Source organism: Pleurodeles waltl, chromosome 9, assembly GCF_031143425.1.
Source record: "Pleurodeles waltl isolate 20211129_DDA chromosome 9, aPleWal1.hap1.20221129, whole genome shotgun sequence".
NCBI classification, from domain to species: Eukaryota; Metazoa; Chordata; class Amphibia; order Caudata; family Salamandridae; genus Pleurodeles; species Pleurodeles waltl.
The window spans coordinates 209,501,829-209,515,732 of NC_090448.1; the positions used below are offsets into that span (position 1 = coordinate 209,501,829).

A 13,904-nucleotide genomic window follows, 5' to 3' on the forward strand; every position below is an offset into this window, starting at 1 on the left:
CTTCAAATGAAAGGTATTGCAGGTAGGTACTTTAGGAACTTTAAATTAGCAAAATAGCATATATAGTTTTCACATAAATCACATTATAGCTATTTTAAAACTAGACAGTGCAATTTTCAACAGTTCCTGGGGGGAGTAAGAGTTTTAGTTTTTGCAGGTAAGTAAACCACCTACGGGGTTCAAGTTTGGGTCCAAGGTAGCCCACCGTTGGGGGTTCAGAGCAACCCCAAAGTTACCACACCAGCAGCTCAGGCCCGGTCAGGTGCAGAAGTCAAAGTGGTACCCAAAACGCATATGCTTCAATGGAGAAGGGGGTGCCCCGGTTCCAGTCTGCTAGCAGGTAAGTACCCGCGTCTTCGGAGGGCAGACCAGGGGGGTTTTGTAGGGCACCGGGGGGGGACACAAGTTAGCACAGAAAGTACACCCCCAGCAGCACGGGGCGGCCGGGTGCAGTGTGCAAACACGCGTCGGGTTTTCAATAGAAAGCAATGGGAGACCAAGGGGTCTCTTCAGCGATGCAGGCAAGGGGGGGGGTCCTCGGGGTAGCCACCACCTCGGCAAGGGAGAGGGCCTCCTGGGGGTCACTCCTGCACTGGAGTTCGGATCCTTCAGGTCCTGGGGGCTGCGGGTGCAGAGTCTTTACCAGGCGTCTGGATCTGAGGAACAGGCAGTCACGGTCAGGGGGAGCCTCGGGATTCCCTCTGCAGGCGTCGCTGTAGGGGCTCAGGGGGGGCAACTCTGGCTACTCACGGTCTCGCAGTCGCCGGGGAGTCCTCCCTGAAGTGTTTGTTCTCCACAAGTCGAGCCGGGGGCGTCGGGTGCAGAGTAGCAAGTCTCCGGTGGGAAACGCAGTTGTTTTAAAGTTGCTCCTTTGAAACAAAGTTGCAGTCTTGGGTGAACAGAGCCGCTGTCCTCTGGAGTTTCTTGGTCCTTCTAGAGCAGGGCAGTCCTCTGAGGATTCAGAGGTCGCTGGTCCCTGGGGAAAGCGTCGCTGGAGCAGTGTCTTTAGAAGGGGGGAGACAGGCCGGTAGAGCTGGGGCCAAAGCAGTTGGTGTCTCCGTCTTCTCTGCAGGGTTTTTCAGCTTAGCAGTCCTCTTCTTCTTAGGTTGCAGGAATCTACTTTCCTAGGTTCTGGGGAGCCCCTAAATACTGAATTTAGGGGTGTGTTTAGGTCTGGGAGGGCAGTAGCCAATGGCTACTGTCCTTGAGGGTGGCTACACCCTCCTTGTGCCTCCTCCCTGAGGGGAGGGGGGCACATTCCTAATCCTATTGGGGGAATCCTCCATCTGCAAGATGGAGGATTTCTAAAAGTCAGAGTCACCTCAGCTCAGGACACCTTAGGGGCTGTCCTGACTGGCCAGTGACTCCTCCTTGCTTTTTTCATTATCTCTCCTGGACTAGCCGCCAAAAGTGGGGGCTGTGTCCAGAGGGCGGGCATCTCCATTAGCTGGAGGGCCCTGGGGCATTGTAACACAAAGCTTGAGCATTTGAAGCTCACTGCTAGGTGTTACAGTTCCTGCAGGGGGGGAGGTGTGAAGCACCTCCACCCAGAGCAGGCTTTGTTTCTGTCCTCAGAGGGCACAAAGGCTCTCACCGCATGGGGTCAGAAACTCGTCTCTCAGCAGCAGGCTGGCACAGACCAGTCAGTCCTGCACTGAACAATTAGGTAAAATACAGGGGGCATCTCTAAGATGCCCTCTGTGTGCAACATCAGTTGGGTCATCAGTGTGGGTTTATTATTCTGAGAAGTTTGATACCAAACTTCCCAGTATTCAGTGTAGCCATTATGGAGCTGTGGAGTTCGTTTTTGACAGACTCCCAGACCATATACTCTTATGGCTACCCTGCACTTACAATGTATAAGGTTTTGTTTAGACACAGTAGGGGCATAGTGCTCATGCACCTATGCCCTCACCTGTGGTATAGTGCACCCTGCCTTAGGGCTGTAAGGCCTGCTAGAGGGGTGACTTACCTATGCCATAGGCAGTGTGAGGTTGGCATGGCACCCTGAGGGGAGTGCCATGTCGACTTAGTCATTTTCTCCCCACCAGCACACACAAGCTGGCAAGCAGTGTGTCTGTGCTGAGTGAGGGGTCCCTAGGGTGGCATAAGACATGCTGCAGCCCTTAGAGACCTTCCCTGGCATCAGGGCCCTTGGTATCAGGGGTACCAGTTACAAGGGACTTACCTATGTGCCAGGGTTGTGCCAATTGTGGAAACAATGGTCCATTTTAGGTGAAAGAACACTGGTGCTGGGGCCAGCACACTTCTCAGTCAAGTCAGCATCAGTATCAGGCAAAAAGTGGGGGGTAACTGCAACAGGGAGCCATTTCTTTACACATTGCAAGAAGACAAACTGACTTTTGACCTCTGTCTCTGAACACTTAGCAAATGTGACAAGAAATCGTTTTAGTTTGCCCCCTTTGGCACATGCCAAACCAGTGGGAGGCAGGATCCAGCACTTACTCCCAGGTTGGTGATCCAAGATAGTTCTTGACAGATAAGTCTTGCAGATTGTTCAAAAAGGCTATGCCCTCCCTTTTCTCTCCTTCCCTGCCCTTTCAATATTCCTTCCACACCAGAACGAGTGAGAGCACCTGTCCTTTCTGCTGATGGCACTATACCTGTTGCTCTCTATAGATGACATAGAGTACCAAACTCAAAAAAGCTATTTTTTATTCCTGCAACTTCTTTCTTCCAAAAAGGAAAAAGGAGGGGAGGGGGTGGACAGGTGCAGTGGGACTCAGGCCTATCTTGGACCTCCAACCCCTGAACGTTTTCCAGTGGAAGGGCATGTTCAAACTGCTCACGTTGGCTCAGTTCCTTTCTTCTCTGGATCTAGGAGACTCCCATGGTTTCCTTGGACTTGCAAGATGCATATTTTCATATACCCATCCTGCAGACTCACAGGCATTAGCTGTGTTTCAAGGTGGGCCAGGATAATTCCCACTTTGCTGTGCTTACCTTTGCCTCATCAGTGCCCCTGTGTGTTCAAAAAAGTGATGGAGGTGGTTACTACCTATCTTCAGAGATCAAGAGTTCATGTATTATCACACCTTTATGACTGGCTGCTGTTGGCAGGCTAACTGCAGTCTATCGTTGACATCCTCCGGCTGATAGCACAGCTCTTAACATAGTTGGGCAACCATAAATTAACTTAATTCCTTCCTAATTTAATCAGAGGCTTCATTCATTGGGGCGATTGGAGACTGAGATTCCAACACCTTTCTTCCTCCCCTGCAACAAGTCCAGGACATTCACTCCATGATCTTGTTAGTTCAGGCTCGCTCTTGGATGCAGGTGAGAGTGGGTCTGAGGCTTCTTCAATTCTTAGCCTTTTGCATCCTCTTTGTCAACAGTGCTAGTTGGCACCTGCAAGTCTTGCAGTGGAACTTAATCCTATTGGGGCCCTGCATCGAGGCTGCCTCTTTGACACTATCCAGATCTCTGAGGAGACTACCCATGCTCTGCAGTGTTGGCTGTTGTGCAGTAGGCCACAATCACTTCCCCACCCACAGCTCACTGTGGTGATGTACGCATCGCTTCTCTGTTGGGTTATTTGGGGGAGATGGAGATCAGGTCTCCGGTCTACAGTGAAGGACAGGCTCCAACAGTCTTTTGGAGCTGCATGCCATTCATCTGACTCTGAAGGCTTTCCAGTTATCCATTAAGGGGTGGCTGGTCCGAGTTCTCACAGGTAACACCACTGTCATGTTGTTCTTCAACATGCAAGTCAGTGTGGGGTTCTGTGCCAACATGCTTTGCATCTCTGGAGGTGACTAGAGCTCCAGGACACCTGGTCACCAACCACCAGGCAACCAACTACCGGGCAGGGTTCCTAAATGCCACAGTGCACCAACTGAGCAGACCTCATCTAGTAAATCATGACTGGTGCCTACATCCGAGGGTTGTGTAGGACTTCTTTCTCCCCTGGGAAAATCCCTGGCTAGACCTTTTGTCACCCTCAAGAACACTCAATGTCAATAATTTGGCACATTCAATTTTCTGCAAGAAATGTTGTTAGGATACATAATTTGTCTGAAATACAACAAGGGACTCCTAACTTCTCCTGGCCCCAGGTCTGAAGCTTAAGAACAGTCAGGTCAAATTCATTCTGGTGACCCTGGATTCGGTCAGAGGAATGTGGTGCACAGAACTCCTGAGTAGGAGCATATGTCTTCTGTTCATTTTATCACTTCTGGAGGACCTCCTGTATCAGCACCAGGACAAGGTCCTCCACCTGAATCCACACAGCTTGCACCTCCAAGGGTGGAGATTGAATAGCAGCAGTTGACTGGGTTAGATTTGACTCTTGAGGTGGATGTCATCCTTGCCCGCCGGAAGCCCCTCCAGGAAATCGATTTATGTTGGGCTCTGGGGGAAAAACATGTAACTGAGTAGGGCCCCTGGGACATTGACCACTTTACATGCAAAGCTGTCAAGTGTCCATTTGTTTGTGTCTTCTGTCCAGTAAGGCCTTTCGGTTAATTCACCTCCTTTTCTGAGGTTTATTAGATTTTTGACATGCATGTTACTTCACAAACTGTTTGTGGTACCACAGTAAGTGATACCTTAAGTTGGTCTTGACATTCCTCATGTGTATGCCGTTCAAGCCTATGTACAGCTGCTAGCTGCTCGCTATGTCACTTGCCCTTAAACTGCCTTCCTCATTGCAATTACATCAGCGTATTACAAGAGTGAACTACGGACACTTAAAGTGCAGCCGCTACTCCACCTTTTTCCAAACAAATTGGTGCCAGGGACTCGGGCAACCTTTTTACTAAAAAGTAGTGGCTCCTTTCCATGTTGTGCACTCGATCACCCTACCAGAATTCTTTGCTCTCCCTTAACTGTCAGAAGAGGAGGAGATGCTGAATCTGTCAGTCCCAAAAGAGCGCTAATCTTTTACAATGATTGCGTGAAAGACTATTTACTGGACAATTGGGTTTTTATTAAAAAAGGGAAGACTTTGCAGAAGGGGAACCCATTCCCTCCCTTCCCCGAACCCGAACATCGAAGTGGATCGTCCTCTGCATTAAGGTCTGTTATGCACTGGCCAAGAAGCAGCCCCCAGGGCTGTCAGACAGCCTATTTGATTAGGGCTAAGGCACCTGTCACTGCGTTGGCACAAGGAGTGCTTGATCTATGCTGGGGTGCAAGGTGAGAAATCTGCGTTTAGTAAAAACTATCAAAGAAAAGTTACTTACCTTCAGTAATGCTTTTTTCCACATCCGAGGACACCAAAAGGGAAAAGATAAAAATCTGATGTCCGCAAGCCAGTGGGTGCTTCGGTTCATGGGTCTGCTCTGTGACGCCCGAGGCAGTGTGGAGTAAGCACGGAGCCATACAACTCCATCTACTAAACTTCTGTAGATCAATCCTGGCATCTGAGAGGTATTGTAGGGTGAGAAATCTGTGGTTGGACACCGTATCCAACAGAAATGAATTTACTAAAGGTAAGTTTGTTCTTTTGGGATTTTTGACACATTTGTGTGGCTCAGGTACTACAAGATGAATTGCTTCTAGGCAGGGTGTGCCAATAATACGTGGTGAGCAATTCGATAGGAGTTAGTTAATGATATAATTAGCTGTATGCTGGGGACACAAATATTCCCCTTGTGCCCATGGGACCCACTTTGAAATGTTTTCGGGAAAAACTTTGGAACTCTCTCCTACTACAACTGCCTCTCTTTTAACACTTAACCAGGTGTAGACAGCCTTCCTTGTTCAAATACAATTGGAGCCCAGCCCCATATAATTTCATGCTTTCGAACTGTGTGGTGCTTTCTATATTCTCTTCTTGCCATGTGCTGTCCTGCTTTTTCCCCTCAAATCTTTACCTTTTTTGACTACCTCTTTCTTCTCTTACTCTTTTTACCCCTTGCCTCTCCTTACTCCTACCTTTCAATCGAACACAAGTCTTATTTTCTGCTTTCCTATCTCAATAAGTGTGTTTGTCCTACGTCAGTCATATCTGCCTTGGACTTCATATTATCAGTCCTCTTATTTCTTTGTCAATCCCAGCACTCTTCAGTAAATTATTGTTCTGTCGTCCTCAATGTCTTGTATAATGGCACTAGTAGATGGGCTGTACTGATTCCTTTTGTTGATTGAGCATTATTTAGTATGATCAACCACATAACATGACTGTTCCATTGTGAAGCGTTGCTCTATGTCAAAATGTATAGATAAATAACATGCTGATGACACACAGCTTCATTGCAGAGTTCCCATTTTATTCAGATTATCCAATGTGAATAAAACAGTAAGTTAACTAATGGCATGAACAGGTTCTTCTTGAAACGGACAAAAACTGACATCTTCAGTAACTCTTCAGTCCAACTTCCTTTAGTATAAGAATGGCTTGAGTTTCTCTTCCTCTGGGAATCTCTCAATTTTTTTCTGCTTCACACTGCAAAATCTCATGGCCAAGCACATCTCCAGGTAAAACACTGCCTCCTTTTAACTTCAGCTGCTGAGGAAGGTGAAACTCTGTATTTATGCACCAGAGTTCTGTCCAGTAGTGCTGTTCCTATTAAAGAGAACAGAGCGGAGGACAAGACCGGGAACCCTAAAGGTTATTTCTTGGTGCCCTGACACTTCCAAATTAATGAGATAGATATATGATAGATAGATTTGAGATTCTCATCCCTAGTAAGGAGTTAGATGCAGTTTTTTGTGTTACTGTTTGTGTGATTTTTCTGTAGCCAGGTAAAATGAGGACTCAGCTTGACCTCTTTAGAGTGTTGAATGAAAGAGCACACCCCATGTGGCCCTCTAGGATAGTGTCCTGTGACAGGTGGTAGGGCCCACAGAGTGTTCTGTATGTGAGATTGTCTAATACGAGGTCTAGTGTAGACAAAGTCTCTCAGATTCTGAGTGCGCCTGAAGGCAAATCGTGGCTGTGGAATATGTAATGACCAGGTGCTTAGGATACCCCAGTGTTTAGTGATTACACATTTTTAAAAAATCACACAAACTGCAACACAAAAAACTGCATCTATCTCATTACTTGTCCCTGTGGCCTCCATTATGAGGGTATGACCACAAGAACGGTCAAGCCTAGGGTAGTGTATCATCGCAGCACTATATGCTGCTTGTGCAGATTGATAGCATCATGTGTAACCATTTCTGTGCTTCTAAACACTCCCCTGATTACCTATGGTGGACTGTCTTGGAAGAGAATCACCTATGAGGTAATACCATCCTTTTTAGGAAGGAGCAACAGTGAATATTTCGCCTTCATGTATTATTTAGTATGCCAATAACGCACAGACGGTTTTTAAAATCTCAAAAGAATGTAATGTCAGCTCTGTGAATTTGTTGAACTGCATGTAAAACCATAGAACAGTGGATTAACTACAGCCAGTTCAAACTCAATGGGGACAAATCTGAGATACTTGTTCCTTATATAAACACCTCTTTTTGGTGATAGCCATCCTGGCTATCCTCTTTGGGCAGCAGCCCAAACATGTCATGTGTGAAACGTAGAATAAAAATGGATTCACCTCTGATCACAGACTTTCAAACAAGTCCAGCAGTACATATTGTTTTTATAACTGTGTGTGTTGAAAGGGATATTCCATTTTTTTTTTGCTTCCCACGCAAGGTTCCCATTTTAAAGGCATTTCCCTGTATTTAGATCTTCCAGAAAGTTATATTTGCAGACTGTAAATATAATACAGAATGCTGATGTCCGAGTGGTGTTGTGTGTCTCCAAATGGAATTACATCTCCCCTCCACTGACATTGTATCTTTGGTAATGCCAATGCATCATCTGGTGTGGACGCACTCTATAAATCAAATATGGAAACCAAGTTAGAGGAACATTCTAAGAGCTTTTAATTCCATTGCTTTCAGATATTTCACTTGATCCCTTTTACATAAGTTGTTCTCACTCATTTTGGGCTTCTTGTGTTTAATGGTTATTTTGTTGGTGTTCGGGATATCCTCTAACTACTTAATGCAACAGCACTCTAAAAAACTTCCTGATTTACTTCTAGACATAAACTCTGCCTTAAGGACAGTGGTTCTTAAACTTTTGACTTCTGTGGATCCCCACTTAATCATTACTGGAACCCAGAGAACCCCACTCAGCTTACTCCATTACTGGAGACCGGGGAACCCCAACATAAGCATTTTTAATTATTTGAACTTCAAAACAATCGACGTAAAATACAAATAGAAGCATTCGTCAAACACACAAACTATGATATATATTTTATATAAATTTACAATCCAATGTAAAAAAAATAATTTGAACAGGAAAATTGGAGCTTGTTTAAATTTAATTCAGGTCACTCATTTCCCATGCTATATTCTGTTTGCACTTTTTTTTGTGGGCCACAAATCTATCTAAGGATACTAACTTAATTTTTAACCAAGTTTCAAATTATTTCACATTTACAGAATTATGTAAATTTTTCAACTTTCTATTTTTGCTTCTTTATATACGCTATATTAATCTGTTCATATTTCATTTTCTAAGCAGTTGCCCCCAACCTTCCCCCCACCCCCTCTCCCCCCGAATAGACCTCGTGGACTGCCAGACAACTCTGGTTTAGAAACAATCTTTGAAGATAGATGTTAGAAATGGGGTTTCTGGTTGGCTAGCGTATGCACCTCAGCCAGGCAGAACTTACCCACTCTAGTCAGGGTTTGGGAGTTACACGTCCAAGATAACCCCCTGCTCACCCCCTTGGTAGCTTGGCACGAGCAGTCAGGCTTAACCTGGAGGCAATGTGTAAAGCATTTGCACAACACACAACACACAACACACGTGACGCAAAATACACACCACAAAGTAAACACAACACTGAGCTATGTAAAAATAATCTGTATTGCACAAAACATAATTAGACCAACATTACACGTAAGTAATACCCTGCTACCTTAGCAGTTGTCAAAGGGTTACACAAGGTACTAATACTCTGCAAGAATATGCAGTTGTCACATTAGAACACGTAAGTACTCAGAATTCTAAAACATAAGCAGTAGTCAGGAATTATAGTAAAAGGTATGTGCACTTGCCATGAACAATTTCTAAATACCCATGAAAGGAACATTAGAGAATATATCCACAAGTCAAATACATACATATCAGCTAGACATGCCCATAAACGGAACATTAGTACACATATGTATTGCCAGTAAACAGGGAGGAAACCTAAAACATTATAATCTGTATTAGGCTCCTAAAGCCTGGATTTCCTACAAAGTACCTGTTAGATGGTGGAAAAGGCACTTCCAGTGCCTAGAGACGAACACGGGGGGCCCCGGCACTCCTGGGCGCACAACGGGGGCCACACAGTGATCCAGGGGGGAGAGGGGCAGTCAGCACCCTCTCCTTGCAATAGACTGGCCCCTCCTTAGAGATGGGGGGGTCCCCCAAAATGCCTGGGTTAAGTTATGGGGGCGTTAGCGCCCCTAGTGCAGTGGCCGGGGGGAAAGGAACTCCCTTTCCGCTCCCCGTGCCCTGCGTCTGTGAGACAGCCACCCGCTTCCTCGGGGCAGCTGTCTACACGAAGGTAAGGTGGAGCAGGGGCCTCCGATGATGCTTTCCTCCCGCTCTGGGGGAGCGGCGGCACCCAGACGGTGTGCGAGACGCTCTCTCGGCGTCCACAATACACTAGGTTGGGCAGGCACCGAGGACGGTGTCTGCCAGCGTCCCGGGGGCGCCTCTGTGAGTGCACCTTGCCCCGGGGACACAATAGGAGCGTGCTCACTCCTTAATTTGAATAAGGGATGCCCCGGGGGTTCCGGGAAGGACAGTTTCGGCGCCCGGCCGGATGACAGTCTCCCGGGTCGCTGCGGTGAAGTTTCTCAGCCCAGGAGCGCTTCTTAAAGCGCAGAGACTCTGTGCTTCGACCCCGGCCCCAGCGGTGATAAAAACCAGCAGGGAAGTGCTTCTCCAGTGTAGGGGCACTTCCATAAGCCCGGGCTGCGGTGGTGATTCCTGCAGACAAAGAAGGTGCCTGGAAGGGCACCTGGGCATCAAAAAAGGGCGCTCTCTCAGCGCTAAGAATTGTGCTGAAGGGATCGTTGCAGGGGTCAGGGGCCACAGCACCCTGCCCCTGGGAACAGCAAGGCAGGAAGAAGCACAGGGCTGGTGGGCCCAGCTACAGGCCAGCACAAGGGATGCAGATGGTGGCAGTTCCTCCTAGTGACCAGGCAGGTCACAGGTCAGCACAGCAGCAGCAGTCCAAGGTGGTTTCCTGGTGAGTCCATTCATCAGCATTCTGTGTCCATTTTCAAGTTCCAAGAATGTTCAAGTTGTGGGGAAAATTTCCCTGTACTTATAGTCAGTTCTTACAGTGTTTCACAATGGTAGGGAGAGGAGGTTCCAGCCAGTTACAACTGGTTCTGGGAGTGCCCCCTCTCTCCTTTCAGCACAGGCTCCAAACATCAGTGGGGGGTTAACGACCCTATTGTGTGAGGCCAGAGCAGTCTTTACAAATGCAGGTGTGCCCCGCCTCTCCCTTCTCTCAGCCCAGGAAGGCTTTACAGTATGTAGATGCACCTCTGTGTCACCTCTACCCTCCCTGTGTTCAGGCTGTCTGAGAAGTATGCACAAAGCCCCAACTGTCAGTCTGGACAGGCTACCAGGACAGGCCACGCAACATGGCACATGTCCTGCCTTCCACATACATTGCACCCTGCCCAAAGGGCTAGCTAGGGCATACCTTAGGGGTGACTTACATGTAGTAAAAGGGGAGTTCTGGGCCTGGCAAGTAAATTTAGATGCCAGGTCTTAGATAGGTTTGACAGGCTGCTTCAGTGGGTGGCGCAAGCAGCGCTGCAGGCCCACTAGTAGCATTTAATTTACAGGCCCTGGGTATAGGGATACCACTTTACAGGGGACTTATAGGTAAATTAAATATGCCAATCAGGTAGAATCCAATCATACCAAATTTGTAAGAAAGAGCATATGTACTTTAGCACTGGTTAGCAGTGAAAAAGTGCTCAGAGTCAAAACGGCAGCCAATAAAGGTCAGAAAACTAAGGAGGCAGAAAGCAAAAAGTCTGGTAAATGACCCTGTAAAAGGGCCAGGTCCAACAATAGAGTTATGTTCTTCTGCTAGTTCAGCTTCCTTCCAATGCACTGTTTCTTCTCGTCAGGAGTTCTCCTAAAGGAATGTGGATAAATGTAGCACATCAACTTTTGATTACTGCTTAAAAACAGATATTGCTTCTCTCCTCTGAGGTTCCTTGTTAGATCTAAGGGAGCAGGATCTCATTTGGCTGACCAAGGAACATCACTAGGTGAAAAGGTAATAGCAAAGTGTCATAATCATGCTGAGCCTCAACTCCTTAATGGGTGTGTCAGAGGAAGCTGTAAATTGCTTTAAACATTCCTATGTGTCTTCTAGGTTCACCTCTCCACCCTCAAGGCTTATTTGGCAATATCTGGTTACTCTGCTCTGTCATGCTTTGGCTCTCTCTACTTGATTGCTTTTGTTCTGCAGCCTTTTCATGATGACCTCACCTACTAATTTATTACTGTTTTGGGTTTAAACTTCCTCGATGTTTTGTGTGCTCCCAAAGCTGCAGCCTTTGGGATAACGTACTGCAGTTTAAGGAGCAAGCCACAGTTTGTCCTCATGTCCAACATTTTAAAACAAGTCAGGAACGCCTGCTGACTGGAAGCTTGACTGTGACTTCTCAAAATGGATCTCAAAGTTATCGTTTTTCTTGCACTGTTTTTCACTTTTTGCTGTTCTGGTCTTACGATGTTTACCAGTCTCTTTGGGTAGCTCAAAATGCTTTTCTTGAACCTCTTTTAGGTTTTGTCCCCCACGGTGGAATGTTTAGTCTCTCAGAACTTGAGGAGACGGTTGCTTATTCAATGCTCTTTTTTTCTCTCCCTTTAACTAAGGTGGGGCTCAGTGAGCTTCTCCCATCTCCTCACAGCAGACTAACATGAGAAACACGCTGGCAGTGTTAGTCTTGTGATGTCTGTTTTCATTCAGTACTATGGAGATGCTATGCTGGCTTCCTAGTATCACACTTCACTTTAGGATTCCTTCCAGGTTCAACGGCTCTTCTAGACCCCACTGGCCCTACATCCTTGAGCTGAAAGCCTTTCACCCTTCTCCATGTTATAGTAATTGTGCTAATAAGAACAAGGTTGCTGTTGGAGTGGTGCCTGTTATCATGTCACCCTATCACCTCCACTCCCACATAACACTTGTTCTCTTGTTTCACATTTTGCCTATTCGTATCCCTTGTACATCTCCTTAGCTTGTAAACTCCAATACCTCAAGTGTTTGCTGTGAGGATATGGAATGCATGTGCAACATACTGTAGAACTATCTATCTGACTTCTAAATTATTTCGTTTTTGAGCAAGTGTACCTGACAGCTTGTATAATTTTTTTCTGTACTACAAATTATGCAAAGTTTCATTGTCTTCCTTGTAACTGCACTACTTACAACTTTGATTTCAAATATTTTCTTTCTCTGTTTTCATCATTTGTTTCCCCACTTGTTTCAACTTTTTTGCAGTTGTGATGCTGGAAAATGAACTAATGTATGGTGTCCCCTTCGAGGTTTCTGAAGATGTTATGTCGAAAGACTTTGTTATTCCTATTGGTAAATCTAAAGTTGAAAGGCAAGGTAAGTGATCTATTTAACCCTGTTAGTACAATTGAATGATTTTCCTGGTTTTATTAGCCGTTGCCCACTTTGATATTCATTGGCATTTATTCAGTGTTGTTTAATTTAGATGTTTTTTTGATGTTTAAGATGCTGTTTCATTAATATTGAGTTAATATTATTTGCATTTAGGTTTTACACACAGCTGATATATTTTGTTGTCTTGGCAATATTTTAATTAGTAATACTAAAATTGTAAGTTGTGTTTAAAATTGTGCTGTGACGAAAAAACTTGAAAGCATTACTAAGTGGGTTTCTCTTCACAGGAACCCACATCACATTGGTGTCACACTCCAGATCTGTTGGACATTGTTTGGAGGCTTCTGCAGTTCTAGCTAAAGAGGGTGTTGAGTGTGAGGTATGTGTAAAACATCTTAAAGTGAAAGGGAAAAGTTGAAGTCCAATCTTTTGCACACATTGGACAGTCAGTCTGAACATATTTTAGATGTTGTTTGAATTCAGCAGCTGATTCATATGTGTCTTTCTTCCAGAATGCAGCAGGCATATTTTGTTTCATTAACACTAGACAATTCAGTTTATCTCAGAATGTTAAAAGGCTCTCAATAGTTTGCAACCAGTACCTCACGACTGCATATGCTGGTGTGTGTATATGCTTTAAGCAGCATTGTAATTATGAGAAAAATGTGACTGCATGGATCTTCTGTAAGAGTTCTACTTCCTTCTGTTAAGTTCATAGTGGTAAAGTCAATCGGAGCCAACTCCAAAGACTTTAACGCCAGCAGGCTTTGTCACAGTGCCTCTGACATGTAAATACAAATGTGGTGTATATTTTTATCAAATCGGTGGGACATTTGAGTAATAATCACATACTTACTCATACTGAGAACTTAACCCTCATTTCCTTCAAATGCATGCCACGTTTAGCTTGGTAATAACAATATTTATCTTGGTAATATCCAGCTTCTAAAAACAATGCCAAACTGCTAAATATTTTCCTGTATCCATGTCTTTTTTTTTTTTGGTCCTCATTTGCATTCCGTCTTTCCTCGCTAGAGAAAGGAAAAGGTGGGGGTCTTTCCATACGAACTGTTTTAGTCATAGCCCATCTCTGCCCGACCACACCTATCCTGAAATATGACCTCAGTGTAACCATTCCTCTTGCCTGAGTCGGCACATGGTGATATACCAGTCATATATAATCATAGGACCATATTAGACTGAATATCCACCCGTATCCACTCCCATACCCCACCATTGCCTCAGTGGGTTCCAAAATCTAATTTTCTTACT

The 13,904-nt window shown here is 45.4% G+C and overlaps 1 protein-coding gene across 1 annotated transcript in view; it reads left to right on the forward strand.

Moving 5' to 3' along the window:
- Positions 1 to 13,904, forward strand: part of PDHB (pyruvate dehydrogenase E1 subunit beta) — an 80,769-nt gene that overhangs the window by 34,782 nt on the left and 32,083 nt on the right. Inside the window, exons 7-8 of the mRNA XM_069206550.1 lie at positions 12,504 to 12,614; positions 12,920 to 13,011. Of these exons, the coding sequence (XP_069062651.1) occupies positions 12,504 to 12,614; positions 12,920 to 13,011 (203 nt within the window). The remainder of the gene's footprint in view (positions 1 to 12,503; positions 12,615 to 12,919; positions 13,012 to 13,904) is intronic.